Source organism: Amblyraja radiata, chromosome 3 (assembly GCF_010909765.2).
Source record: "Amblyraja radiata isolate CabotCenter1 chromosome 3, sAmbRad1.1.pri, whole genome shotgun sequence".
NCBI classification, from domain to species: domain Eukaryota; kingdom Metazoa; phylum Chordata; class Chondrichthyes; order Rajiformes; family Rajidae; genus Amblyraja; species Amblyraja radiata.
The window spans coordinates 22141215-22167573 of NC_045958.1; the positions used below are offsets into that span (position 1 = coordinate 22141215).

General features: G+C 41.6%; 1 protein-coding gene across 3 annotated transcripts in view; it reads right to left on the minus strand.

The window, feature by feature from the left end:
- Positions 1–2828: 2828 nt before the first annotated feature.
- Positions 2829–26359, minus strand: part of trim36 (tripartite motif containing 36) — a 99626-nt gene continuing 76095 nt past the window's right edge. For all 3 annotated transcript variants that reach the window (XM_033017447.1, XM_033017446.1, XM_033017445.1), the window contains 3 exons: positions 20374–20667; positions 7504–7801; positions 2829–3799 (listed from right to left, as the gene is read on the minus strand). In XM_033017447.1, the coding sequence (XP_032873338.1) occupies positions 3454–3799; positions 7504–7801; positions 20374–20667 (938 nt within the window). In that variant the 3' untranslated portion in view covers positions 2829–3453. The remainder of the gene's footprint in view (positions 3800–7503; positions 7802–20373; positions 20668–26359) is intronic.

The following is a 26359-nucleotide window of genomic DNA, read 5'->3' on the forward strand; positions in this document are numbered from 1 at the left end:
CAAGACTTTGCCTTCCATCACAGTGAGGAGGAGACTCACTGTGATGGATGTTTGTGTAAATTGTGTTGGTGTGTGTCTTGGTTCTTTTCCTGTATGACTGCAGAAACCAAATTTCGTTTGAACTTCATGTGGTGAAGTTGGTGCTCTGGCTGCTCTGTTTTAGCCAGGATTTACACTACCAGTCATCTAAGATCTAGGTGCTCCAGGGAACAATCAAACACAGTCAATCGCAAACAAACATGTTCCCACAACCTGTTTCCTATACCCAGAGCAACCGCGATCTAAGCACATGCAAATGAGCTCCAAACACACAACAAAACCATACACTGACCAGAAACTACACCTTCTATTATTATCATGCACAACCACATTCCTTTATAAACCACAAACATTCGTCTAATATCACATTCGTAAACTGAACAGTTCCAAAAGCAAATCACAATATTTCAATCCCACGTCATGCTGCTATCAAGCAGTGAACCCCTCCCTCCGACACAGAAGACTTTCCCTTTCCTAGGGTACTCTTTGCTGAGGAGTCCTTTACTAAATGTTGGTGCTTTGGCTGCTCTGTTTTAGCCCGGATTTACACTACCAGCTCATCTTCATCATTACTCTGAAGTATACATCATGCCGAAAAAAAGCAATGCTGTGTTTCAATTCAGGCCCCGGTCAAAATGAAGTATAATTGATGTCATGGCATGATTTGTAGAATTTCTAAAGGACCCCACCTGATTCTGATGCAGATTTCATCTGCCTGCAAAACTTATGGATTAATATTACAAAAGGGTCTGGAGAGATTGAGTTGGGAGTAAGTAATGGGCAGCCAACATTTAAACAAAACCTTTACATAAAATATCCATGATTTCCAACTGATCTAACAGCAAGAATTGTCTGATCTAAAATTGGAGATAACATTTTTGAAGATCATCTACTTTATTTCTGTGAAGCACAAAAATACTAGCATTTCACTGTGCCCCTGGGCTGCACTCCAGCCTCCACCACTGTACTCAGCTGTAAGACCACAACCTCAACACTGACCACAGTAACTTACCACACCAATGTTGAAGAAAACTAACCCTGGCCTTGATCTAACCAATGGTTCCTCGGATAAACACAAAATTCTGGAGTAACTCAACGGGTTCGGTAACATCTCTGGAGAAATAGGTTGGGTGATGTTTCGGGTTCCAGGAATGGGTCCCCACCCGAAATATCACCATCTTTTTTCTCCAGAGATGCTGCCTGACCCACTGAGTTACTGCAGTACTTTGCGTCTATCTCTGGTATAAACCAGCATTTGCAGTTCCTTGTTTCTACAATGTTTCCGCAGCCAATTCCTGACCCCCCCCCCTCCATTTCCTCCTCTTCTCCATCCCATTTCCCCCCTCCATTTCCAGACCTACTCCCCAATTCCCCGCCCTCAGTATAAGGAAATGGTTGCTGGCCAAGTGCAACAGACCCTCTAATTACCTGCTGCTGCGTCTCCAATAAAATTACCTCCCACATTCCCACTTTTCCTGTTCCCTTTCCATCAATTTTCCTCTAAATCAGTTTATAAAAAGGAAATCATGTGCGTTTCCAGAGCAGAGAACAATTGGATCAGGGCTGTCAGAAGTAACCGAGCTCCCACGCTCTGGTTAATCATACTGCCCTTATTTATTGCTGTATAATATATTAGGAAAACATCCAGCAAAGGAGAAGAAAAAACGCATCTCTTCAGAACAGGCTGAGGAACGAGGGAAAGCAGATTTAGGGCATCACATTTTCATCATTGACAGGTGTAATCGCAGTAAAGCAATAACGCAGAGGAGTTGTCACATCCCATACCTCCGTAATGACGGTCACTGGCAGCGATAAGAAGAGGCATCTTCAGCTAATTTCTCCTTAAAATGTTCCACCTTGTGAACAATTATGAGCACATTCATTGTTTCAGACGAATGCTCTGACACCTTCAGAAATTAGTAAAATGAAATCTGAAATCTTAAACGTACCATTTGTTTCATTCTTCCAGTACAATGAACAGTTTAATTGTTTAGGTGATATAAGATTTCAAGATTCATTGATACATTAGAGCCCTCATCATATAAACATATTCAAGGTTGGCCTGGATTTATCCATCATCCTTGGGTGTTGTAATTGTTAGTATCACTGAATGACTATAGTTGAGTTGAGTTTAGACTTTAGAGATACAGTGCGGAAACAGGCCCTTTGGCCCACCGAGTCGGAGCCGACCAGTGACCGTCTTTGGAGTGTGGGAGGAACTCAGAGATCCCGGAAAAACCAACGCAGGCCATGGGGAGAACGAAAAAACTCTGTACAGAAAAGCACCTGTGGTCAGGATCAAAACCGGGTCTCTGGCGCTTGTATGGCAGCAGCTCAACCGCCATGCCCGTAGAAAAAATCTGTTCCTTTGTCAAGTCATAACTCAGGTGTTGATCAGCACCACTGTGCTTTTGACTCCTGCAAGACTCCCATTTAATTGAGCCACTGGGAGAGTTAAGAAACAGCCAGAATACATGTCACTAATTCAGTCTTACTATGATGCCTTCACATATATTTCGTGGATCCAACCTTCTGCATGAACGCTGCTCTCACTGTGAGCTTGCACTATGTATGCTTAGAGATCTTGTGTTCATTGATATGAATGCTCCTGAATGAATGTAGTGTTTTGTTACAGTATTTTAACATATCAGAAAAAAGCCACACAAGTGTATTTTCACGGAATGACACTTTGGTCAGATTTTATAGAGAGCGTGACTTCACTTTTGATTGGTAGCATATTGTGAGAATATCAAACTCAAGAGTCAAAATCAACACAACTCCCTGCAGCCGGATTTAACATTTTACTTTGAAAACTTTAAATAGCAAACTGTGATTTGTGGCTACCTCATATACATTAACAAGATTATTAACACACTTCTGTCGCATTATTTTCTTTTCGTAAAGGTGTGTGATTCTATTTGCACCAAAAACAAAGTGAAGCAGAGGGGAAGAAGGAAGTGAAGAATTCACAGAGCATTAAGGGCCTGTCCCACTTGGCAATTTTTTTGGCGACTGCCGGCATCATTGACTGACGTATCAGGTCACGAGAAATTCGCGGTGTGATGCAGCGTGATGATGTATGGATGCACGGTGTTTTTTCAAGTGCCTCAACATTTTTTTTGTCACCGCTGGATTTTGAAATGTTCAAAATCTTTTGGCGACACTGATATGACGCCGGTAGTCGCCGAAAAAAATCGCCAAGTGGGACAGGCCCTTTAGGCTGCCCACTACAATTCAATCTAATCAGTGAATGTGTATTGCACAAATTGTACTGAGGACCAATCACTTGTTGAATTACGTCGCCAGGTTCTTACAAGCAATGCATGCCTTAAAGTGCCACGAACAGGGGAAACAAACCATTTTCCTAAAAGCTTTTTTCAAATTCATGGAAAGAAGCCTCCCGTCAATCAAGAATTAAGAAACTAGATCTTTCGTTATAACTAATTCCTCCAAATGTACTCCCCCTCCTCCCATTAGCCCAAAGGCCGGGTACATTGTTCCAGAACATTCCACGCGCCTCTCATACAGACACTGCATGTTGTCTCCATTGTGGAAGCTGACTTTCCCTTTGTCATAGTCCAAGCAAATGCCAATCTGATTGGGCATGGATAGGTAGCGGTCACATGAGTCTGTGCATGAAGTGGAAGGACTCTTTGGGATGAAGAACCTCCTCATTCCTATGGTAACAAAAGTGAAAGGTTGGGAGTGTTCCAAAGCAATATCTTCACTCCCACTGTCGTGACCACTGTCATGATCATACCTGTGGGAGACAAGAAATTATTTTAGAGAAGAGAATTAGCCAACAAAATATAACTCACATCATGAAAAAAAACACACAGAGTGCTGGAGTAACTCAGTGGCAGCATCACTGGAGAACATTTTTTAGTTGACGGTTTGAGTTGGTACCCTACTTTATACTTGAAACATCACCAATCCATTTTCTCCATAAATGCTGCCAGACCTGCTGCGTTACTCCAGTATTCAGTGTAATTATTTGTAAACTGGTTACTACAGTTTAGTTTTAGTCTTAGTTTACAGAAAATATGCGGAAACAGGCTCTTCGGCCCACTGAGTCCGTGCCGACCTGTGCACCCCGTACACTAACACTACCCTACATACTAAGGAGAATTTAGAATTCTTACTGAAGCCAATTAACCTACAAACCTGTACGTCTTTGGAGTGTGGGAGGAAACCAAAGTACCTGGAGAAAATCCACATGGTCACGGAGAGAACGTGCAATCTCCGTGCAGACAGCACCCATGGTCAGGATCGAACCCGGGTCTCCACCGCTGTAAGGCAGCAACTCTACTGCTGCGCCACCATGCTGCCCTGTTCCTAGTAGCTATCATTGAAATTCAGTTTTGAATAACGTGGGCTGAATGTATTGTTACCACAGTCTCTTCTAAAATAGGTGTCTTGTCACTTGACCCAGGTCTGCCTGGAACTTGCATCAGACAGGCCATGGGCATCCTTATGGCTCCATCGGATTTTTCTCGGACAAGTTATGGTCGAATTGTTCCTGGTTTCTTCATTAGTAGAATTAGTAAGATAGTCTTTACTTATGTTAGCAAACAAAGCAAGGCATGCTACTGTTTACCAATGGGGAAATTGCAATAAGACTGTTGGTAGTCAGTAGACTGATTGCATCCCACTTTGTTTACACACTCTCACAGTGCAGACAGCGAGGCGAATTGCACAGAATAGCTTTCCATCATTTCACCCTTCAGGTTCATCTCCAGGAAGTCGAGGTCAAATATGCCCGTAGTTCGCTCATTTAACTTTGTGATGTTTAACTTTATCTGCTATCTTATTTAAAGAAACAATAAAATGAAACCCAATTGGTAGAAATGGTTATAACTTGGGTCTGAAGAAGGGTCTTGACCCGAAAGTTCACCCATTCCTTCCCTCCAGAGATGCTGCCTGTCCCACTGAGTTACTCCAGCATTTTGTGTCTATCTTCGGTTTAAACCAGCATCTGCAGTTCCTTCCTACACATAACTTGGAGTTTGTGCATTCACTCCTCTGCATATATTCCTCTGGTTAATTTCCAGGATGTGTTCTATGAAGCTCAGACCCCTCATAATCAGGACACGAATAAGAAAAAAAATCTCCAGAAGCTACAAAGAGCAATGGATTTGTCTAATTGATGATTGTGTTCATTCAACAAGGAAATATACGCTTAAAATACTTTAATTTCATCAACAGGACCCCTTATCTACTTCGTTGGAGACCTTTGAACTTTCTTTAATTGAATTTTATTGGACTTCGATGTTGTATCTTTGCACAGTGGACGGCTTGGTTATATTCATGTGTAATTTTTGTTTTACTGGATAGCACGCAAACAATAGCTTATCAATGTATCTCATGTGACAATAATAAGCAAAACTAAATTAAAGTAAATAAATGTTGAATGAATGTTAGACAGTTACAAGCTACACTTTTGTGAAATTACTAACGGGAGTTTAGCATCTTAGGCAGTCCTTTTCAGCTGACTTTGACAATTTAAACTGGTGATTAGGGCTCCCTGGAGGATCAGACTGAAGAAAGGGTCCCTATCTGAAATGTCATTTCCCTCCACAGATGTTGCCTGACCTGCTGAGTCCCTCCCGCACTGTATCTTCAGCTCAAGGTTGCAGCATCTGCTCTCTCCAGCGTGGAAACCCATGGCACTGAGGAAGGCTGTCGCTACCTCCACAGCTTCTTGAAAAGTCTCCCCAAATGTACCACTGCCAAGCCCCTTGTGTGCACCATTGCAATTTTTGTTCAGATATAAAGCCAATTCCATTTTGAAAGTTACCAATGATTCTGTTTCCACCTCCCTTTTAAAGCAGAGCACTCCAGTTGACAGAAGCCAATGCACGCAAATATTAGTCCTCATCTCCCTGTAGATTATTTTGGCCATTCACCTTAAAATCCAATCCGCTGACCAGCAGTCGCAGTTCAGTATTTATTTCATCAAAACCTGCCGTGGGTGGTGGAGGAGGCAGATAAGATAGTAAAGTTTAAGAGGCTTTTAGATAGGCATGTGGAATGCAAGGAATGGATGGATAGTGTAGCTGGGACATGTTGGCCGGTGTGGGCAAGTTGGGCCGAAGGGCCTGTTTCCACACTGCATCACTCTCTGACTATGATATGGATCATTTACAGGCAGATAAGGTTCATTTATCTTGGCATTATGTTCAGCACAGACCTTGTGTTGGGAAAGGCATGTTCCTGCGCTGTACTTGCCTATGTGCTGTGCTCTATTGCAGCCAGAGTTACTGTTGTCTCCACTTGTATACCTCTCTGTGACTTAGGACATATCCCATTCAGACTGCTTTTCTGTGAGTTCTGCATCACTGCACATGTTTGACTGCTGCTAAAATACTGAGGTGTTTTATTTGGTGGAGTTGGATGACTCCACAAAGCAGCTGACCTGCATGCACCCACTGCACCACATTGCCAGCATCACCTCACCTTTCCCCCACCAATTATATCTTCTCTTAATTCTGAACTATAGCACAGAACAAAAGTGAAGCATGAATTCAATGGGTTTGCTCAGTTGTCAATAACATGGGTCAACAGTAATAACTATTGCAAACTTTCAAGTAAGGGTGGCATAGCTGCTGGTTCACAGCGCCAGACACCCAGGTTCGATCCCGACTACAGGTGCTGTCTATGCGAAGTTTGTACATTCTCCCTGTGACCACATGGGATTTCTCCAGATGATCCGGTTTCCACATCTCAAAGGCCTGCAGGTTTGTAGGTAAAATTGGCTTCTGTAATTGCCCCTTGCGTGTAGGATGCACAAGTGCGATAACATAGAACTAGTGTACAAGTGATCGATGGTCAGTGTGGACTCTGTGGGCCGAAGGGCCGGTTTCTATGCTGTATCTCTGAACTAAACTAACTCCGTAATTTTATTGATAGCTGTATGGACAAATCAATAACTGGTTTGCTTTGGGTTTTAACAGAAAGATAATTTTGGTGCAGAGTAGAGCCATTTTATTCTGGTTCTGACCCCTCGTTCTACCTGCCCTGTGTGTTTGATAAAAACACTCAACTTTCAAAGGACAACCATGATCACAATTTGAAAGTCCCACACTATATGTATGACTACATTATGACTAAAATGTCCCATAAATAAATATTTTTTTAACATACAGGTATCTTACAAATAATATTTACTGAATAAAAGCTGCCATGGAGGCTAACTGCCACTGTGTTATCCTGATTTCTCATCTGAATTACAGAGGAACCTGAAAGGAATGAAGTGAGTGACTGTTATTTGCTAATTGGTCATGGCTCTGTAGTGGGGTGTGTGAGATATGGACAAGACAAAGGCCTGAGCAAATTCCCTGTACATTTGGTGCAAAATACAACTCTCTTAGACAAACCTTTCCAGAAAATGTTTACAACCACTATTCAGGCATGTACATAACTAAACAAGCAAAATCAAGCACTCAGAATGTAAGTGATGTAAACCTGGGGCTGTTGATATCCCGTGGACTGTGAAACCACTCCTGCAGCTTGGCATCGGACATCACGCCAACTTTCACCAGGTAGGAGGATGCATCCACACGGAAGGCCCAGTAGTATTTCCCTTTTGTTATTCCCGTGTCTCCCGTGATGAAGTCCAGAGACATGTAACTTCCGGCCATAATCCGCTCTGCACCCAGCAGCAGAGGAAACCCAGCCACACTCTCCACAGAGTCTCTTTGTTTGTTGAGAATCAGGTGATCACTGTTGTAGCCGCAATTCTCATCAAATAAAAACCTAAAAACTGTAATGAGGGGAGAGAGATGGTCAGAAACATAAGAGCATGTTCCATTTTTATAGACAAGCAGAATAAAGCTAGTAGTTTTTGTTAGTCTTCGGACCGTGTGTTACAAGGTTTCATTATCCTCTGTGCTCTAGTCCCAAGCTATCTTATGGCTCTCTCTTAAAAATGAACTGCTGGAGGATTTCTGCAGGTCAGGTAGCATCTGTGGAGGCAAATGGTTAGACAACCTTTCAGTCGGGTCTCTTTATCAGATTGTTTCAGGAGATAATTGTGGTGGAGAAAAGGATTGGATATTCTTAATCTCTCAAAAGAAGCAATTTTGTTCAGATTGAGTGAATTTAATCATTTAAACACAAGGAACTGCAAATACTGGTTTACAAAACAAAACACAAAGTGCTGAATTAACTTAGCAGGTCAGGCAGCATCTCTGGAGGACAATCTCTGGACAGGCAACGTTTCCTCCAGAGATGCTGCCTGACCTGCTGAGTTACTCCAGCACGTTGTGGGGTTTTTTTATTAATCATAGTGATATTCTCTTTTTTTCAATCTGACCTCTGTTTCTGCTCAAATGCTGCTTCAACTGCTGATCCATACCAATACTTTATGTTTTTTTACAAATCTCAGCAGCAGTTTGTTTTTAGATTAAGTTCATAGTTATAAAGTGCAGGTCCCCATAGTTGGAGAACAGTTTCATCTTTTTAGACTTTAAACTTCAGAGATACAGCGTGGAAACAGTCCATTCGGCCCACCGAGTCCGAGCCGACCAGCGATCACCACGTACACTAGCACTATCCTACACACAATTTGCAATTTAACCAAAGTCAATTAACCTGCAAACCTGTACACCCTTAGAGTGTGGGAGGAAACCAGACCATCCCAGTGGAAACCCACGCGGTCACAGGGAGAACATATAAACTCTGCACAGGCAGCACCCGTGGTCAGGATCGAACTCGAGTCTCTGGCGCTGTAAGACAGCAACTCTACCGCTGCGCCACTGTGCTGCCCTGTGCTCTTGTGGGGAGGCCATAAGCCTGTTCACTGAAACAAGGCCATTCACAATCTGACAGAGTTGCACTGCGTGAACTTAGACAAGCCCTGCCACAAAAAACATAGCTTTAACACCTGGCCTAAGCTGGTCACAACTATCTATGCCGTCAAATACTTAAAACACATCACTAACATGTTTGATATTACTCCAAAACATTGAGACTCACTCAGAAATGTATTGAAAGTTAAAACTAACAAAAAATAAAATTAAGCCCCTGTCCCACTTAGGAAACCTGAACCGAAACCTCTGGAGACTTTGCGCCCCACCCAAGGTTTCCGTGCGGTTCCCGGAGGTTGCAGGTGGTTGCCGGAGGTTGCAGGTAGTGGAAGCAGGTAGGGAGACTGACAAAAACCTCCGGGAATCTCTGGGAACCGCAAAGAAACCTTGGGTGGGGTGCAAAGTCTCCAGAGGTTTCCGTTCAGGTTTCCTAAGTGGGACAGGGGCATTAGAAAAAAGTTCAGTCTTGAAACATTTGAAAGTATTTTTTTTAAAAAGCAAAGATATTCAAATACAATGTTTTAATAAAATAAATCTGAATAAACTAACAGCCACAGGTCCCTCACAGTCATTCCTTTGCATTGAAATCAATAATGAAGCAGACCCGACATCAGATCAAGTCTGCAGTAGGATGTCCGTGGAATTCCTGATCAAGGGTCTTCCACCTGAAATGTTAACTTTAGACTTTAGAGATACAGTGTGGAAACAGACCCTTTGGCCCACTAATCCACACCGACTATCAATCACCCCTTACACCTCCTACACACTGGTGATAATTTACAATTTTACTGAAGCCAATTAACCTACAATCCTGTACGTCTTTGGAGTGTGGAAGGAAACCGGAGCACCGGGTGAAAACCTACACAGTCACAGGGAGAACTCACAAACAGTGTACAGACAGCACCCATAGTCAGGATGGACCTGGGTCTCTGGCGCTTCAAGGCAGCAACTCTACCCCTGCGCCACTGTGCTGCACCTTCTCTATTATCTTTCCACAGATGGGGCACGACCCCGTTGAGTATTTCCAACGGTCTGTTTTTATTTTAAGATGTCTGTAAAGTTTCCCCATAGAGCATTTAACAAAGCTACACCGAACTGTCTATTGCAACCTCAACACTTTGACATTGGCAAGTAAATTCTATAAAGTTACTCCTTGTTCTATGGGAAATGCTAGCAATTTCTTATGAAATCTATTAGAGTAGCTTCAAAACTTTGGGATACTTCTGGAATATCATGTTCCACCCAGGAACAAGATGTCGTGGAAACAAGCTGGACATATTTTCACATTAATAAAGCTTTTTAACTTCAATCACTCTAGCCTTATAAATATTCAAACAAATGGCATTTGGTTAAGGAATTGCAGAGACTGAATCTTCGAATAAACGATCCCAAACCTGAAATATTTCCTTCGTTCCATAGATGCTGCTGCACCCGCTGAGTTTCTCCAGCACTTTTGTCTACCTTCGATTTTCCAGCACCTGCAGTTCCTTCTTGAACAATATTAATTGTTTCTCTTTGAACAGATGTTACCTGACCTACTGAGTGTTTTCAACATTTTCTGTCTTTACTTCAGTTTTTTTTTGATTGCCAACAGTACCCAGGCAAATGTGCATCATTTACACAAAGAACGTAGCATTTCCTGAAATATGCTGCACACATGTAATGTATGATATGCCCGATCATAGGGCCGATGTTGAGGAGGCGTTGGAATGGTCAAGTGGGCAGAGTGGACCGCTGGAGGCCCTGAAGCAGCCTGGAGCTCCATTAGATCAGGCCATGGCATGGCCATGGGCCTGGCCTGACCTGTGGAACAGACATGGCCTGCAGTGGCACAGAATGGTGGAGCAGCGGTAGAGGACATCGACACATTGCCTGGCAAGGACGACCCAGCAACTCTGACCGAGTGCCGCCACAGGGACAACCAACCTTTACAGCCAAGTTCAGACAATAACAGTTTTTTTGCATTTCAGATTTGAAGGGTACAAGATGCTGCCTGAAACGTGGCTCTTGTGTACTGACTCAATGTGGTCTCCTATCTTACACTCTTATACTTGTATGATTGAGCCTAATGCAAAGTAGGATTTTCACTGAACTGTATGCAAAAAAATGAATTTTGCTGATATGGCCTGATATGGCAATTCCAACACACAGAAATGTGCGAGGCTGCAGAGAGTGCTTCATCCATCATGGGCACAGCCCACCTCACCATCAAAGCTTCTCAGGAAGGTGGCAACTATCGTCAAGGGCCCACAATCTGGCCAATGCCCTCTGCTCACAGTCAACATCGGGCTGGACCTACAGAAGCCTGAAGTGCTAGATCACCAGGTTCAGGAACAGCCAATCTCCTACAACAATCAGATTCTTGAACTGACCTGCACAACCCTACTTCAGCAATGGAACACCTCTTGCACCACCATCGACTTGTTTTCTAATTGGGTTTTGAAATAATGTTTTGTCTTTTTCCTTTTAACTGTCTTGTATAATATATGTATAATTAATGGTTTGTGTATTTGTCTGAGTATGTAATGCTGTAATGCTGCTGCAAGCCAGAATCTTATTGTACCTGCACTTCAATGCACCTGTGCATATATGACAATTTACATATGACAATAAATTTGAGTTGAAGTAAAGTGGGCAAGAGCACAGACCAAAGAAAGAAAAACGGAAGCGGTGTTGAAACATTCAAAGCGTCATCTTGCTGAAAAGAGTGACGTTTGTGACATTTGTCAATCATCTACTCTGAGGGTTTTATTCAAGGAGTAGCTCAGTCTGTGAGAAAACAAGGAAGACAAGGAATGGGTCCATCTTCAAACGAAAAATCGACTTAAGATGATTCACAAAATTGGTGGTAAAATGTAAGGGCCTAAACAAAATGTATTAAATATGGAATTAGTTGTAGTATTGAGGAGCCACAACCATAGGCCTCACATCAACAGGGCACAGAGGGAAAGCAACCACATACTGCACACACTCGGAAGGCGAGACATCAGATTTTGACGAACAGATTGTGACCAGTGTCTTTGGTAAGTATTCCGTAGTTGTCTGGATGCAATTTCATTAGAAAATCTATTGTGCTTCAAACAATATATCTGTACCCAAGTCGCTTGGCTTAGCTTGAATCTAATCTGGGAAGTCAAAAACATAAATACAAGTTGCTAAATCTTGCACTGTAGATGAGAACTGAAAGCAGAGCTGATTAGCTGAAGGTTGCAGAGCAGTCCATTTAATGCCCACTGACCCGAACTGTTTACAACTGCTTTGCACAGGGGTGGAGGGACAGATCACACTGCTCTTCCTTAAAGTACTGTGAATAGTCTGAGGCAGCACCAGTTAAATGGTGAACTTAAGCCTAACCAAGATAATTGTCAGACACGATCAGTCTGTGGTGGGTGTAAGACTTTATGGCACATTTTAATTTTACAAAAGAACAAAGAAATTGCAATGTAAGAACTTGCATTGCAATCAAGACAAAATGTTGGAACTACTCCATTAATCAGCGAGTTTTTATAAAGGGAAAAACTGGGTTCATGTTTTAGATTGATGACCTGATCAAAAGTCACTGACTTGAAAAGTTAAGTTTGCTTCCCGCTGACCCGCTAGATAGTCTCAGCTTTATTTCAGTAGTTTGCCAATATTTAATTTTTCTTGTTATAATTCATCAGATGTAATGCCATGGGCCTTAAACAGTCACTGTTTCTCTCTCCAGGTTCTCCATGAATTTAAGGGGCTGGGGTTTGGTTGGTGTTGTTACAGTGTGCAAGCCCATTAAAGTAAACCTGTTGACATGTACAGAGTGTATATGGACAGTACATCAAAGAGGAAGAAGTCTTCAAGGAGCATTTCAGATGGATCTAAGTCGCTGCATTATGTCATTCTGTGAATAAGCACACAAGCTCCTGTGCAGGGCTGCACTGTCTGAGTCATCATTTGGAAAGGATATTAAGCAACTGAATGTAATAATCCTATCAAGGAAAAGCAGGAAATCTATCCCTGGTGTCCGCACCAGTATAGCTCTCTCAATCAACACAACAACAATCATAGGGGCATTATCTAAACAAACAAAAACATGATTGGGAGCCAAATGACCAAAAGCGGAAAAGGGATAGAGAGCAAGACAGACTTAAGGAGGGAATTATTGAGCAACGTAAGGTAAGGCTTAAATCGGGGATATTGAAGAAGAAGTCAGAGATGTGGATGGGGCAAAACCATGGAGAGATTTGAAAGCAATTGTGAGAATTTTTAAATCAAGACATTGTTTCATAAGGAGTCAATGTAAGCTAGCAACCACAGGTTGAAAGCGATTCAGTGCAGGTATAGACAGAAGCTATACGGTTTTGATTGACCTCGTATTTATGAGATGGAGAATGAAGGATGCTTGCCAGCAGTGCAGAGCAGTAGTCATATCTAGGGGGAACAAAGGCATGGATGGCACTTTCAGTAGCAGGATATCCTGTGGCAGGAGTAGGATCAGTCAATGTTATGCCGATGGAAGTTGGTGATAGCACAGTTATCGTATCCAAAGTTCATCTGTGAGGATATATGACACCACAGAGAGCGGTCTGAATAAACAGATAATGTTAAGCTATCATATTGCTGTTCATGGAACTTTGCAGGTTGCAAAGTGGTCATTATATTCTCTACAACAGAGTCTATTCTTCAAATGTCACATTAACTGTGACGTGCTATTGAATTTGCAGAAAGAGAAGAAACGATGTCATGAATGCAATGCCTGTACTACTTTGAACTCTAATCCGAAAGCAATAATTTAACGAGGTGCTTCTTTAAAATCTTTAGGAGAATACAAATTTAAGTCCACGTTGATCATTCCAGTTGAGAAATTCCACAATACTTCAGTAACTAGATCACATTGCACAAATCAATTACTTTGTTAGTAATATCAAATTGTATCAATTTACTTACTTGGTAAATTTCAGCAATCATACAAAAAAGTTATAATATCACTGAGCCACCTTAAAGAAAATGAATGCTGATTTTACAGAACAAAAACATATAGCAAAATACATATAAACAGCAATAAGGAGAACATATTTCTGACATGCTTTTTTTAAGTATGATTTCATGGAAAGCTACATCGCAAGATAATTGTTTTTAGTTTAGCTTAGTTTGGAGATACAGCTTTGAAACAGGCCCTTCGGCCCACCGAGTCCGTGTCGACCGGCAATCCCCACACATTAACACATCATCCTACACACACTTGGAACAATTTACACATGCACCGCCAATTAACCTAAAACCTGTACGGCTCTGGAGTGTGGGAGAAACCGAAGATCTCATAAAAAACCCACGTGGTCATGGGGAGAACGTACAAACCCTGTACAGACAGCACCCATAGTCGGGATCGAACCCTGGCGTTGTAAGCGCTGTATGGCAGTAACTCTACTGCTGCGCCACCGTGCCTCCCCACGCCCAAGGTGGCTTAAAATGCATAAATATGGGATAGAAGTTAAAAAGCTGCAAAAAGTTAAGTGGAAATATCAAAGTAAAATTGATGTCAGGTAAACAGCTCTCTAAAACGTCATATTGTGACAGGTTTAATTTCTCCTTTCTGAACGACAGTATTTACAAGTGAGGTAATGTGGGGGCTGAATGCAAACTGTCCTCATTCAATAAATGACACATGGCAGGGTAAAGGATAAGGAAAAAATAATCTAGAAGCTCAGAGTGAAAGGGCAGGTGAGGAACACAATGAGATTTGCAAGCATCGTGAATTTAAAAAAGCACAAAGAAAATTAGAATGAATAAAAGGCATTAAAATAAACACAACATTTAAAAACAAAAGCTAGAAACAAATCTACATAAACAAACATGCAGATTTTTCTAAAATCACAAGATGTTTCTCAGAAAGGGAAAACAAGCAAGCTATTGTTCCCCACAAGTAATTCCTGGGCTGTTGCCCACCAGTGGCTGTGGACTCAGGTTTTATAAGTGTCACACATGAATGCAGGGGCCATTAACTAAGACGCGTGGAGCTGAAGTGACCCACTTCTGCTGTGATGGTCTATATATGTCTGGTCTATTATGCTTCTTGTTATTGATTAGTGAAAGTAACAAGAAATCCTTGAGAAGTGAACAGACATTTCAGTTTCTGTCTACACACTTTCCATAAAGAATCACTGTGACTTTGACAAATACTTTCTAGATGTTAATATGTTATTTGCTTTTCAATTTGTCTTATGCCATAAATCGTTATATTCACCGCAGTTTTATCTGAGATACCTACAGTGCTACTATTCTACACAGTTGTCCAACTCCCATGAACCCCAACTAACACTGGGACAACATTTCCTTTTGTCTTCCAATCCAAACTGGAATTAAAAGCAGAAATCCAGCCTGTTACTGCCTTTTGCAACGATAGGGCACTGTTTCCATGCTGAACATCAGTACTTGTATAACAAACTTACACTAACGCTGACCCCAATTTTAACTAAGTGTGCAATCCAGCCATTGTGGGACATAAATCAATTACCTTTCCAGAATGCACACCACACTTGTGATATAACACACCCACACCAATACAGCAAGCAGTAAATATTTCCCACTCATGCAATTCGACTGCTGAACAAGTCATGGAAGGTTTTGATACCTTCAGAAGCTGACCATATTGTATTAGCTCTTCTAGTCAGATAATTGCAACACTATAATAGCTGTTTTTTCCTTCCCTCTTAATCATGAAATAAATTTAATAGTCTACTAAATATAGTTGCACTTCTTGCAGGTAATTGTGGAATAAATTGGAAACATCATTCCATTTTATAACTGCAGAAATACTGCTCAGAGGGGAGATATCTTTTCTTGCTGCAGAGGTACAAAGAAAAGTCCCTGCCCCCATGTATTCCCACAATGGGAGCTAGCTAGAAGCCATTATCTGATTTGGTTGGATAACATGCAAAACTAAATGTTTCACTATACCGTGGTACACGTGACAATAATAAACCTAACTAGCATTTGTGAAAATCAGGAAAGAACACAATTGGACTCTATTGTGTTGACTTGCATGGTAAAATGCAAGTTTGGGGACGACAGATGGCGCAGTGGGCTAAGTGTTCGGCTGGCAACCGGAAGGTAGCCGGTTCGAATCCCGCTTGGAGTGCATACTGTCGTTGTGTCCTTGGGCAAGACACTTCACCCACCTTTGCCTGTGTGTGAATGTGTGTGAATGTGTGTGAGTGATTGGTGGTGGTCGGAGGGGCCATAGGCGCAGATTAGCAGCCACGCTTCCGTCAGTCTGCCCCAGGGCAGCTGTGGCTACAGAAGTAGCTCACCACCACCGAGTGTGACTGAGGAGTGAATGAATAATGCGATGTAAAGCGCCTTGAGTATCTAGAAAGGCGCTATATAAATCCCATCCATTATTATTATTATTAAAATAGCCACCACTGACATGCATGGCAGAACATCACCTGGAAGGAATAACCATTAGTGCAATGGGACCAAACAGGAGAGAACCAAAACATGCACTATTCACTCGTGCTGTTCAAAATCACTTTCTTACTAATCTTACTGCTCATCAAACTCTGTGATTCAACCAAACAGGACTCATTGAACCATCACTGAGAATATTCCATATATTGAGGATACTGTGATAGTTATTACATTTCTGATTGAAAGATAGTGGTATTTTCTATAAGGATGAAAGTATGGATATGAGAATCAATGGGACTGGAGCAAAGAAAATCACTGAGAAGATTTAATACAGGTTTTCCTTTCAGTTTTAGAACTGACTTTAAGAAAGTGATGAAAGGGTCAGAGAAATTCCACCATTGGCAGGGTGATGATTTCTCACAGATTGTTGTTAAGATGGAGAGAATTTGGCACTTGATTCAGTGGATAAACATTTGAAACAAAGGATGGCACTGTGTTAATGGAGAGAGGGCTGAATACTGAGGTCAGTGCTGAATTTCTGTAACAAAGACCTCGCGAAACACAATGGAGTAAGTGGATTGAGTAAGTGGATTTCTTCTGTGCTTCATAATGTAGGCAACAATTCACAAACAAAGTTAAATTCATTTAAGCATAATAAATCTTTTTCATTAGCAACAAATTGTCGCGATTTTAACAAATCATATTTACAACCAGATAATATGCACTATTTAATTTCAGAGGTAAATATATCTTCTTTTTATCAGGAACAAATTTGCAAGTTTTAATGACAGTGAAAGTGCTAACTACATACTCTGAAGAGAAGTTAAACCAAGGTCAATTGAAATACAATCCCAATCCAAATTTATATTCTCACATGATAATCTGGAGGGAAAATTGTGGAGAACTAAAAAATAAAAATGAAGGACGAATGCAGGGAATGTGTAGAAGGAGTTGAATTAAATTGAATATTTTATTGTCACATGTGATGTCCCAGTGAAATTCTTTGTTTCATCATATGTCAATCCAATGTGCTTCCAGTCAGGTCAACCAAAGACCATTCCTGACAGGATCCGTAACATGCAATGTCATGTTCTCTTTGCTAAGAATTTGATTACATTATGCTTGGATGAACACACAATGGGGATATTTTACATGTGAAACCAGGCTATTTTGAACAAATATGAGTGAAATCCATTCTGCACATGCACAAATAGTTATTTCTATTTAGTTTCTATTGAAGTATGCCGTCTGCTTTTGGTTGTATATGATGGCTGATCTGACACAGTGCAAACACGCATCATGGCACTTCGGGTAATGGAAATCCCACTGTACGGAATTTACAAAATGACTACCAAAAGATTTGAGATGGGAAATAATAATTAGTTCTATGGAATTTGTGTGAGAAAAAATAACTTGGGCGGCATGGTGGCACAAGGTAGAGTTGCTGCCTAGCTGCCCTTGCAGTGCTGAAAATCCAGGTTCGATCCCGACTATGGATGCTGTCTGTACAGAGTTTGTACATTCTCCCCGTGACTGTGTAGGTTTTCGCCGAGATCTCCGGTTTCCTCCCACACCCTAAAGACGTACAGGTCTGTAGGTTAATTGGCTTGGTATAAGTGTAAATTGTCCCTAGTGTGTGTAGGATAGTATTAATGAGCGGGATCGCTGGTTGGTGCGGACTTTGTGGCCGAAGGGCCTGTTTCCGCACTGTATCTCTAAACTAAACTAAACTAAACTAAACAAACACAAACTGCAAATGAATATACTAATTTTGTAAATTGTTGTCAAGGGTATGTGTTCTAGAAAATTACAATAATATACAAATGGTATGTCATTTAATTGCATGGCGATTCTTCAATTATCCAACAAACAAAATCCGAAAGCTTAGAGGAAAATAAACGAACTATATTTCTTAAATGTGATTATTCACCAATTTAACATGGTCATAGAGTGGTACAGTGTGGAAACAGGCCCTTCGGCCCAATTTGCCCACATGTCCCAGCTACACTAGTCCCACCTGCCAGCATTTGATCCATATCCCAAAAGTTACTCCTCAGATTTATATTAAATCTTTTCCCCTTCACCTTAAACCTATGTCCTCTGGTCCTCAATTCACCTACTCTGAGCAAGAGATTCTGTGCATCTACCCGATCTATTCCTCCCATGATCTTATACACATCTATAAGATTTCCCCTCATCCTCCTGCGCTCCAAGGAATGGAGTCCCAGCTTACTCAACTTCTGCCTATAGCTCAGACCCTCTAGTCCTAGCAACATCCTCGTAAATCTTCTTTGTACCCTTTCCAGCTTGACAACATCTTTCCTATAACACGGTGCCCAGAACTGAACACAATACTCTAAATGTGGCCTCACCAACGTCTTAGACAACTGCAACATGACCTCCCAACTGCTATACTCAATACTCTGGCTTATGAAGGCCAATGTACCAAATGGTGTTTCTGCTAAGTACATCTGAGAATTCTACAATGTCATTCTTAGTTGTAAATTAATCGCTCATCATTTGTAAATTAAAAAAAAACTCAGATACTGCAAATCTGAAATTAAAAAAACAAAAAATGCTGAAACACTCAGCAGGACAGGTACAACTGTGGAAAAAGAAACAAAGTTAACATTTCAGGTCAAAGACCTTCTAAGAACGAAATGTTAACTCTTTTTCGCTTTTCACAATTGCTGTCTACCTGTTAACTGTTCCCGCAGCTTCTGTTTTTAATAACAAAGATTGATTGAGTTCTGATTTTGGGATATACTGGTATTAAGCCATTTATTGGTGTTTTGACATTGGCTTCCTCAAAGTATTTTTTCCCTTCAATGAATTGTATTCAAGGTTAAACATAGAAACATAGCAAATAGGTGCACAAGTAGGCCATTCGGCCCTTCGAGCCTGCACCGCCATTCAATATGATCATGGCTGATCATCCAACTCAGTATCCTGCACCTGCCTTCTCTCCATACCCCCTGATCCCTTTAGCCACAAGGGCCACATCTAACTCCGTCTTAAATATAGCCAATGAACTGGCCTCAACTACATTCTGTGGCAGAGAATTCCAGAGATTCACTACTCTCTGTGTAAAAAATGTTTTTCTCATCTCAGTCCTAAATGATTTCCCCTTTATCCTTAAACTGTGACCCTTGTTCTGGTCTTCCCCAACATCGGGATCAAACAGGTGCATAAATGTGGCTGCATTGAAAAGAAGGCACACCTGCATCAACATGGGGGAGAATATCATTGCATTATTCGGAACCAGTGGCACCTTCTAGGATTGTGCAAGCTAGCATCTGAATCTTCCCTTCTGACTCGGAAAAGGAAGATCCACTGAACCAATGCTTAGTCAGCAGTGGAACAGATATCTCTAAATATTTATGCATTCTAGTTATTGCTCACCACACTGACAGAAGTGTGGCTCACCTGCTCACTCAGAGACATCCACCAGGCTCCAAGAGTGGCAGCATGTTGCGATTTCCCAAGCAAGGCAACTGATGGAAGACCGATGACTCAGATTAAGTTTTTAATCCTAATTCCAATACTTGCACAGACATAAACGTGAAATAAAATTCACCTCAGAGGCATTTATGAGAAAAAGATAGACACAAAATGCTGAAGTAACTCAAGGGTCAGGCAGCATCTTTACAGAAAATGCATAGGTGATGTTTCGGATCGGAACGGAAGAAGTCTGAAGACGGGTCCCGACCCGAAACATCACCTATTCATTTTCTGCAGAGAAACTGCCTAACCCGTTGAGTTACTCCAGCATTTTGTGTCAATCTTTGGTATAAACCAGCATCAGCAGTTCCTTTTTATTACATTTAGCATGAAAATATTGCTGCAATATATTCATAGTGATACTGTTCACATTATTTTCTAGAAACTGTCTTTCCAGTGAGAAGAGACGAATAATCTACAATGGGCACATATTGAAAGAAAAATATCCGCAGCTATAAAATTCAAAACAATATAATCTCCAAATTTTTGTTAGCTAAACTGTTGACGATGTTAGTTATTATTTATCATTAATTGGATTGTCCACCTTAAAATGATCAGCTACATAGTAGATGATCAATTTTATAATTATTTATCATTTAACAGATTCAAAAGATGACACAATTTATTCTCCCATGGGACTTACTTGGAGCAGGTGGTGTACGGAATGTGACTTCCTTACTGTAGTCACTGTAAGTAGAATTCTTACACCCCATCACTCTGAAGAGGTAGCTGCTGTTGGTGTCGAGGTTGCTTATGACTTTACTTGTTCCACTCACATCCTCGGTAGTCTGCCAGACACAGTCTCCACCTTGGTCAAGTTTCCTGTACTCGAGTTTATAGTGGTCGGCAGGAGGTGTGCCTCCGGGCTGCTGCCAACAGATGATTCCTTCGTCATACAGCCAGCTCTGCTTCTGGTCAATAATCGGTGCATCTGGAACTGGAACATTAGGCATGAGTTATTATTCCATGTATCGTTTACTCCACGACAACGGTTGCTTCACCATCATGGTTGCATTATCATAAAGGGCCTGTCCCACGAGCATGCGACTCCATGAAGCAAGCGCGACCTAACGTGGTCGCTTGAGCCGTACGGCCTCGCGGGGCCGGTCCCACTTCGATCGCCGGAGCCGTATGGAGTTGTGCGGAGCTGGTCCCGACATCGCGCGGGGCTCCGAAAAACTGACCGTGTTCAAAAATTCCGCGCGGCAACATGCTGGTGGGACCGGCCCTGTACGGGGATCACTTGACCTCCGCGCGGCCCCCGCTTCCGGTTTGGTCGCGCTTGCCGCATGCAGGTCGCATGCTCGTGGGACAGGCCCTTAACTCACCCATATTACTCCGTCAGTACCTCTTAAACCCAAAACTCTGCTATCCAGAATAACATGGGCCGCAAGTGCATGAGAATACCACCCAACCATGTTCCCCTTGGATATATATGGCTATTCCTTCATTGTTGCTGGATCTAAATTCTGGAACCTCCTCCCCAACACTATTGTATGAATACCCTCCCCTGAAGGCTGCAATGGTTCAAGAAGGTAGCTCACTACCAACTTGTGAAGGCCAATGAGGAATGGACAATAAATGCTGATCTTGCCAGGGCTAGAGGGTCTGAGCTATAGGGAGAGGTTGAGTAGACTGGGTCTCAATTCCTTGGAGCACAGGAGGATACGGGATGATCTTATAGAGGTGCATAAAATCATGAGAGGAATAGATTGGGTAATGCACAGAATCTCTTGCCCAGAGTAGGGGAATCGAGGACAAGAGGACATAGGTTCAAGGTGAAGGGGAAAAGATTTAATAGGAATCTGAGAGGTAACTTTTTCACGCAAAGGGTGGTGGGTGTATGGAACAAGCTGCCAGCGGAGGGAGTTGAGGTTGGGACTATCCCAATGTTTAAGAAACAGTTAGATAGGTACATGGATAGGACAGGTTTGTAGGGATATGGACCAAGTGCAGGCAGGTGGGACTTGTGTAGCTGGGACATGTTGACTAGTGTGGGCAAGTTGGGCCGAAGATCCTGTTTCCACACTGTATCACTCTATGACTCGATCTTGCCAGTGCCACCTACATCTCAGAGAATTATTAAATAGAATTGATAGCCTTAAATCAATGGAAGGGAGATTATTGGAGAGATTGTCAGGGATAGGATTTACTCACATCTGAAATAAAACAACTGGACTAAAATGATCCTTTTAGGGATAGTCAGTGTGGCTTTGTGCAGGGGAGGTCATGTCTTACAAACTTGATTGAGTTTACTAAGGAGGTGTTGAAGATGCTAGATGTGGGTATGGCAGTAGACGTTGCTATACAGGGACTTTAGTAAAAGTTTTTACAAACTCTCTCATTGATGATCAAGAAGATTAAAGCACATGGGAACCATGGAGACGGTACTCTGGATTCTAAATTAGCTTGGCCATAGAAGACAGAGGCTGATAGTGGAGGGGGTTATTTTGACTGGAGGATCATGGCCAGTGATATTCTACAAGGAGTAAACTGTTGTTTCTGATATATACAAATGATTTGGATGAAAATGTAGATGGAATGATTAGTATGTTTGCAGACAACACAAGAAATTGCAGTGAGGAAGGTTATCAGCAAAATGTAACCAATTGGTGATATGGCTGGAGAAACTGCAGACAGAGGTTCATCCAAACATTGTATGGTGTGTTGCACTTTTGGAGTTCAAATGTTAGACAAAAGTATACAGCAAATGGCAGAACCCTTAGGAGCACTGATTTACACAAAGATTTTGGAGTACAAGTCCATAGCTCTCTGAAGCTAGCAACTCAAGTGAACAGGGTGGTAAAGAAGGCATAAGACATCCTCACCTTCATCAGGCAGGGTGTTCAAGATAAAAGAAGGGACGTTTATGAGGTTGCATTTGGAGCATTGTGTACAATTCTGGTCATTACATTACAGGAAGGATAAATAGGTTTTCCCGCTGAGTTTCTCCAGCAATTTTGTGTACCTTCGATCTTCCAGCATCTGCAGTTCCTTCTTGAACAGGTTTACCAGGATGTTGCCTGGATTAGTGGGTATGAGCTATAAGCAGAGCATGGACAAACGTGGATTGCATTCTCTGGGACATCAGATATTGAGAGGAGACCTGATCGTATATAAAATTATGGGAGACATAGATAGGCTGGATACTCAGTCTTTCACCAGAGCTGAAAGGTCAAATACTGGAGGTCATAGCTTTATGATGAGTGAGGGAAAGTTGAAAGAAGGTGAATGAGACAGTTTTTTTTCTTACATTGAGAGTGGTAGACACCTGGAATACGCCGCAGTGCAATGGTGGAAGCAACAACAATAGCAATGTTTAAGATACATTAAGACATGAAGTGGCAGAGAATTAAGTATCAGTTTGCAGTTTAAGTTGGCGTCATAGTCAGCACAAACATTGTGAGCCAAGGGGACTATAATAATAATAATAATAATAAATTTTATTTATGGGCGCCTTTCAAGAGTCTCAAGGACACCTTACAAAAATTTAGCAAGTAGAGGAAAAACATGTAAGCGGAATGAAATAAATAGTAGAGACATGACTAGTACACAAATTAAAGACAGAATTTAATTCAAAACACAATATGAGGCAATTCAAGCACAGATGAAAAGGGAGGGGGACGTGGGGCTAAGGATAGGCAGAGGGCTAAGGATAGGCAGAGGTGTCTATGCCTGTGGTGCTGTGTTTTGTTCTATCTAAAATATACATATATGTATATACAATGTTCCTAATAATCAACAATACAAGAGAGCCACAGGGAACTGCAGAACTGATTTACCAAAAGTGCTGGAGTAACTCAGTGGGCCAGGCAGCATCTCTGGAGAACATGGATAAGCGACGTTTCGGGTCAGGAACCTCTTCAGACACATGTTTTGGAATACTAATCAATAATGCAATTCTCTTTTCTTAACTATGGCTTGTAATTAGATTTTCTGTTAGACAAGAAGCAAGAAGTAATCCTATGAATTGACTGAAGATAATTAAAACTTCTTGAAACACTCTGTTTGAACCTGCATAGCATCCAGTATTGTTGATTTCAGTAATATTAAATTGGAAAAGCAATTTGTAAAATGGCAAGATTTAAAATCTGAATTCCATGAACGAAATAAAGCAAATTCAATTAAAGAGACTTGTAGCTTGCAAAATGCACATCAGTATTCATCAGACAGCACAAACGTAGCTAGTTTTAGAAGATAAATTAGTGCTCAAGGTTAACAAATGGGACACAAAGAGCTTCCTTCAGTCTGTGCCAACATTTCAGTGGGCGCATTTATTAAGTGGTGCAGTAATAATCTATTCTGACACAGAAGCTCAGCTTTGATTCTTGATTTTTAATGTGTTTCCTCAGGGATTTTAATGGGCCGGAGAAAAAGAAACATCACACATCTAGAAAGTATTTGATTAAAAAAAAGTATCTACTGAATGAGAATCGCACCAGACCCAGCCATTTGCCAGAGATGTGTGCTGTTGATAATGTTGCTTCCCTGATCAATAAATCCGAGTCATCCTACATTCCCACGAGTGAATACGACACTGGACAAAGCTAAGATTAAGTTAGAGATCACCAGAGGTAAACATTAACCCAAACAGGACAATTGTAGAAAGGCCTGTGAGTTAATGCAGGGAGTGGATCCACTGTAGGGGTCACTATTCTGATAATGAGAACTTGTAATGTAACTACCCTAAAAAGTCTTGTGATCAGGCATAAATACACGGGGCAAGTGTCACCTACACTGTGCATACTGAAGAATCAGGCTTAAAACGGTGTTTAAAATGATGGGCATCTCATTGGGCTCACTAAAAAAGAAACTTTGCTTGATTATTAAACTTGAAGAAAGATTCAAGGTCATTCAATGCCAGGAGCTGGTCTTCCCTGGAAGGTTGCTAGCAGCACCTGGGCCTATCTCCCGAACCACTGCCAGGGAATCCAGCAGTGCCCTTCTCATAATATCCATTACCCTTCTGTAATTATCCAACACCAGCCCACCTCTCTCCCTGCCATATCTTTACTTGCCTCTACCTCAACAATCATCTCTTCTCCCCCTTCGTATCATCTCCTCTCCAATCCCTCAATCTTCCCCTGAGGCCTTCAATCTCCTCAATTCCCTGAAGCCTGCTTTCTTCTGTCCGATCATGGCATTCTTTCACCTACCAAATCGATGCTAATCTCCCCCCCGCTACCACACACCTCACATGATCATGTCCAACACCTTCCCCCCGCCCAATCACCCTTGCTCTTCTCTCCCCTACCCCTCCACTCCAGCCCCTCTCCAATCTTCCTCACCATTCCCAAGTGATCAAATCCAAAGGCAGCCTTCAATCTTCCCCACAACATTCTTCTTTCTCCATCACTCTGGGTGGTGACAACAACAAAGTCAACCACACACTTTGTGTGCGATGTTGGAATTGACAGTTCTAACATGTTCAAATCTTTGTGCATCATGCTGTTTATGTTTTGGATTCTTGTGGACTTTTCAAATCTAGAGTGGAACAAACATTTGCCCACCACCATTTCACAAGAGGTGAAGCATTTTAAACCACCATTGTATTGGAAGAACCAAAAATGGTCTATCCCATCACCTCTGCTACATTTGCTCATGGGGGCATCTGGAGGGAAACCCCAGCAAAAGTCTAATAGTCTCCACTGTAACAATAAGTACAAAGCATATACTGAACTAAAGCAGCTCCAACCAACAGTCAAAGATAGTGCTTATTTAGCTTATTATTACTGTCACATGTACTGAGGTACAGTGAATAAACTGCTTCAATGAAAGTAAATATAAAGGATGCCGGAGATTTCAATAAAACATAGAAACATAGAAAATAGGTGCAGGAGTAGGCTATTCAGCCCTTCGAGCCAGCACTGTCATTCAATATGATCATGGCTGATCATCCAAAATCAATACCCCATTCCTGCTTTTTCCCCAAAAACAGCAAATAATCAAAATACTCGGAAGATCAGGAACATATGGAGGGAGAAACGGAACTAACATTTTGGGTCCATGGCTTTCTGCTCCAGAACTAAATATTAGCCAGTCTGCAATGTTTCATAAACTAAACCATATCATCTTACAACTATGCACAAGGGTACTTTGGCAACAAATCTAGTCGCTGTCATGAGAGGCCTTTGGACTTTGAAATTTCATTTTACGACAGGAAGGATGTTGCCACAATTTGAATATCACATAAAATGCGAGGAACTCAGAAACTACCAGTGGACTTTAAGTGCATCTAAGTATAGAACATTAATATTTTAATTTTTTGTACAATCAATGCATTATTTAAAAGCCACTCAGTTTCTGAATTCCAGCTCCAAAGGCACAAAGTGCAGCTTAGTAACATCCTGCCTCAGCAGCAGCCATTTCCATGGAGACCGAATCTGGCCTAAAAGCCTCATTTATCATCATTCTTAATGCAGTTATTGATCTATTAGAAGTAAGTGAAGCTGGCCATTAAGCTACCTACAGACCGCTGGAATCTCAGCCAGTATCAATGGAACTAACATGATAATATTTATTCCGCTGCTATCAAACACAGATGCATTATTGTTTAAGCAAGAATGGATTTAACCCAGGGCATCAAGGAGATTGGCAGCTTGCACAGTTATAATGGACTACATGTCCTA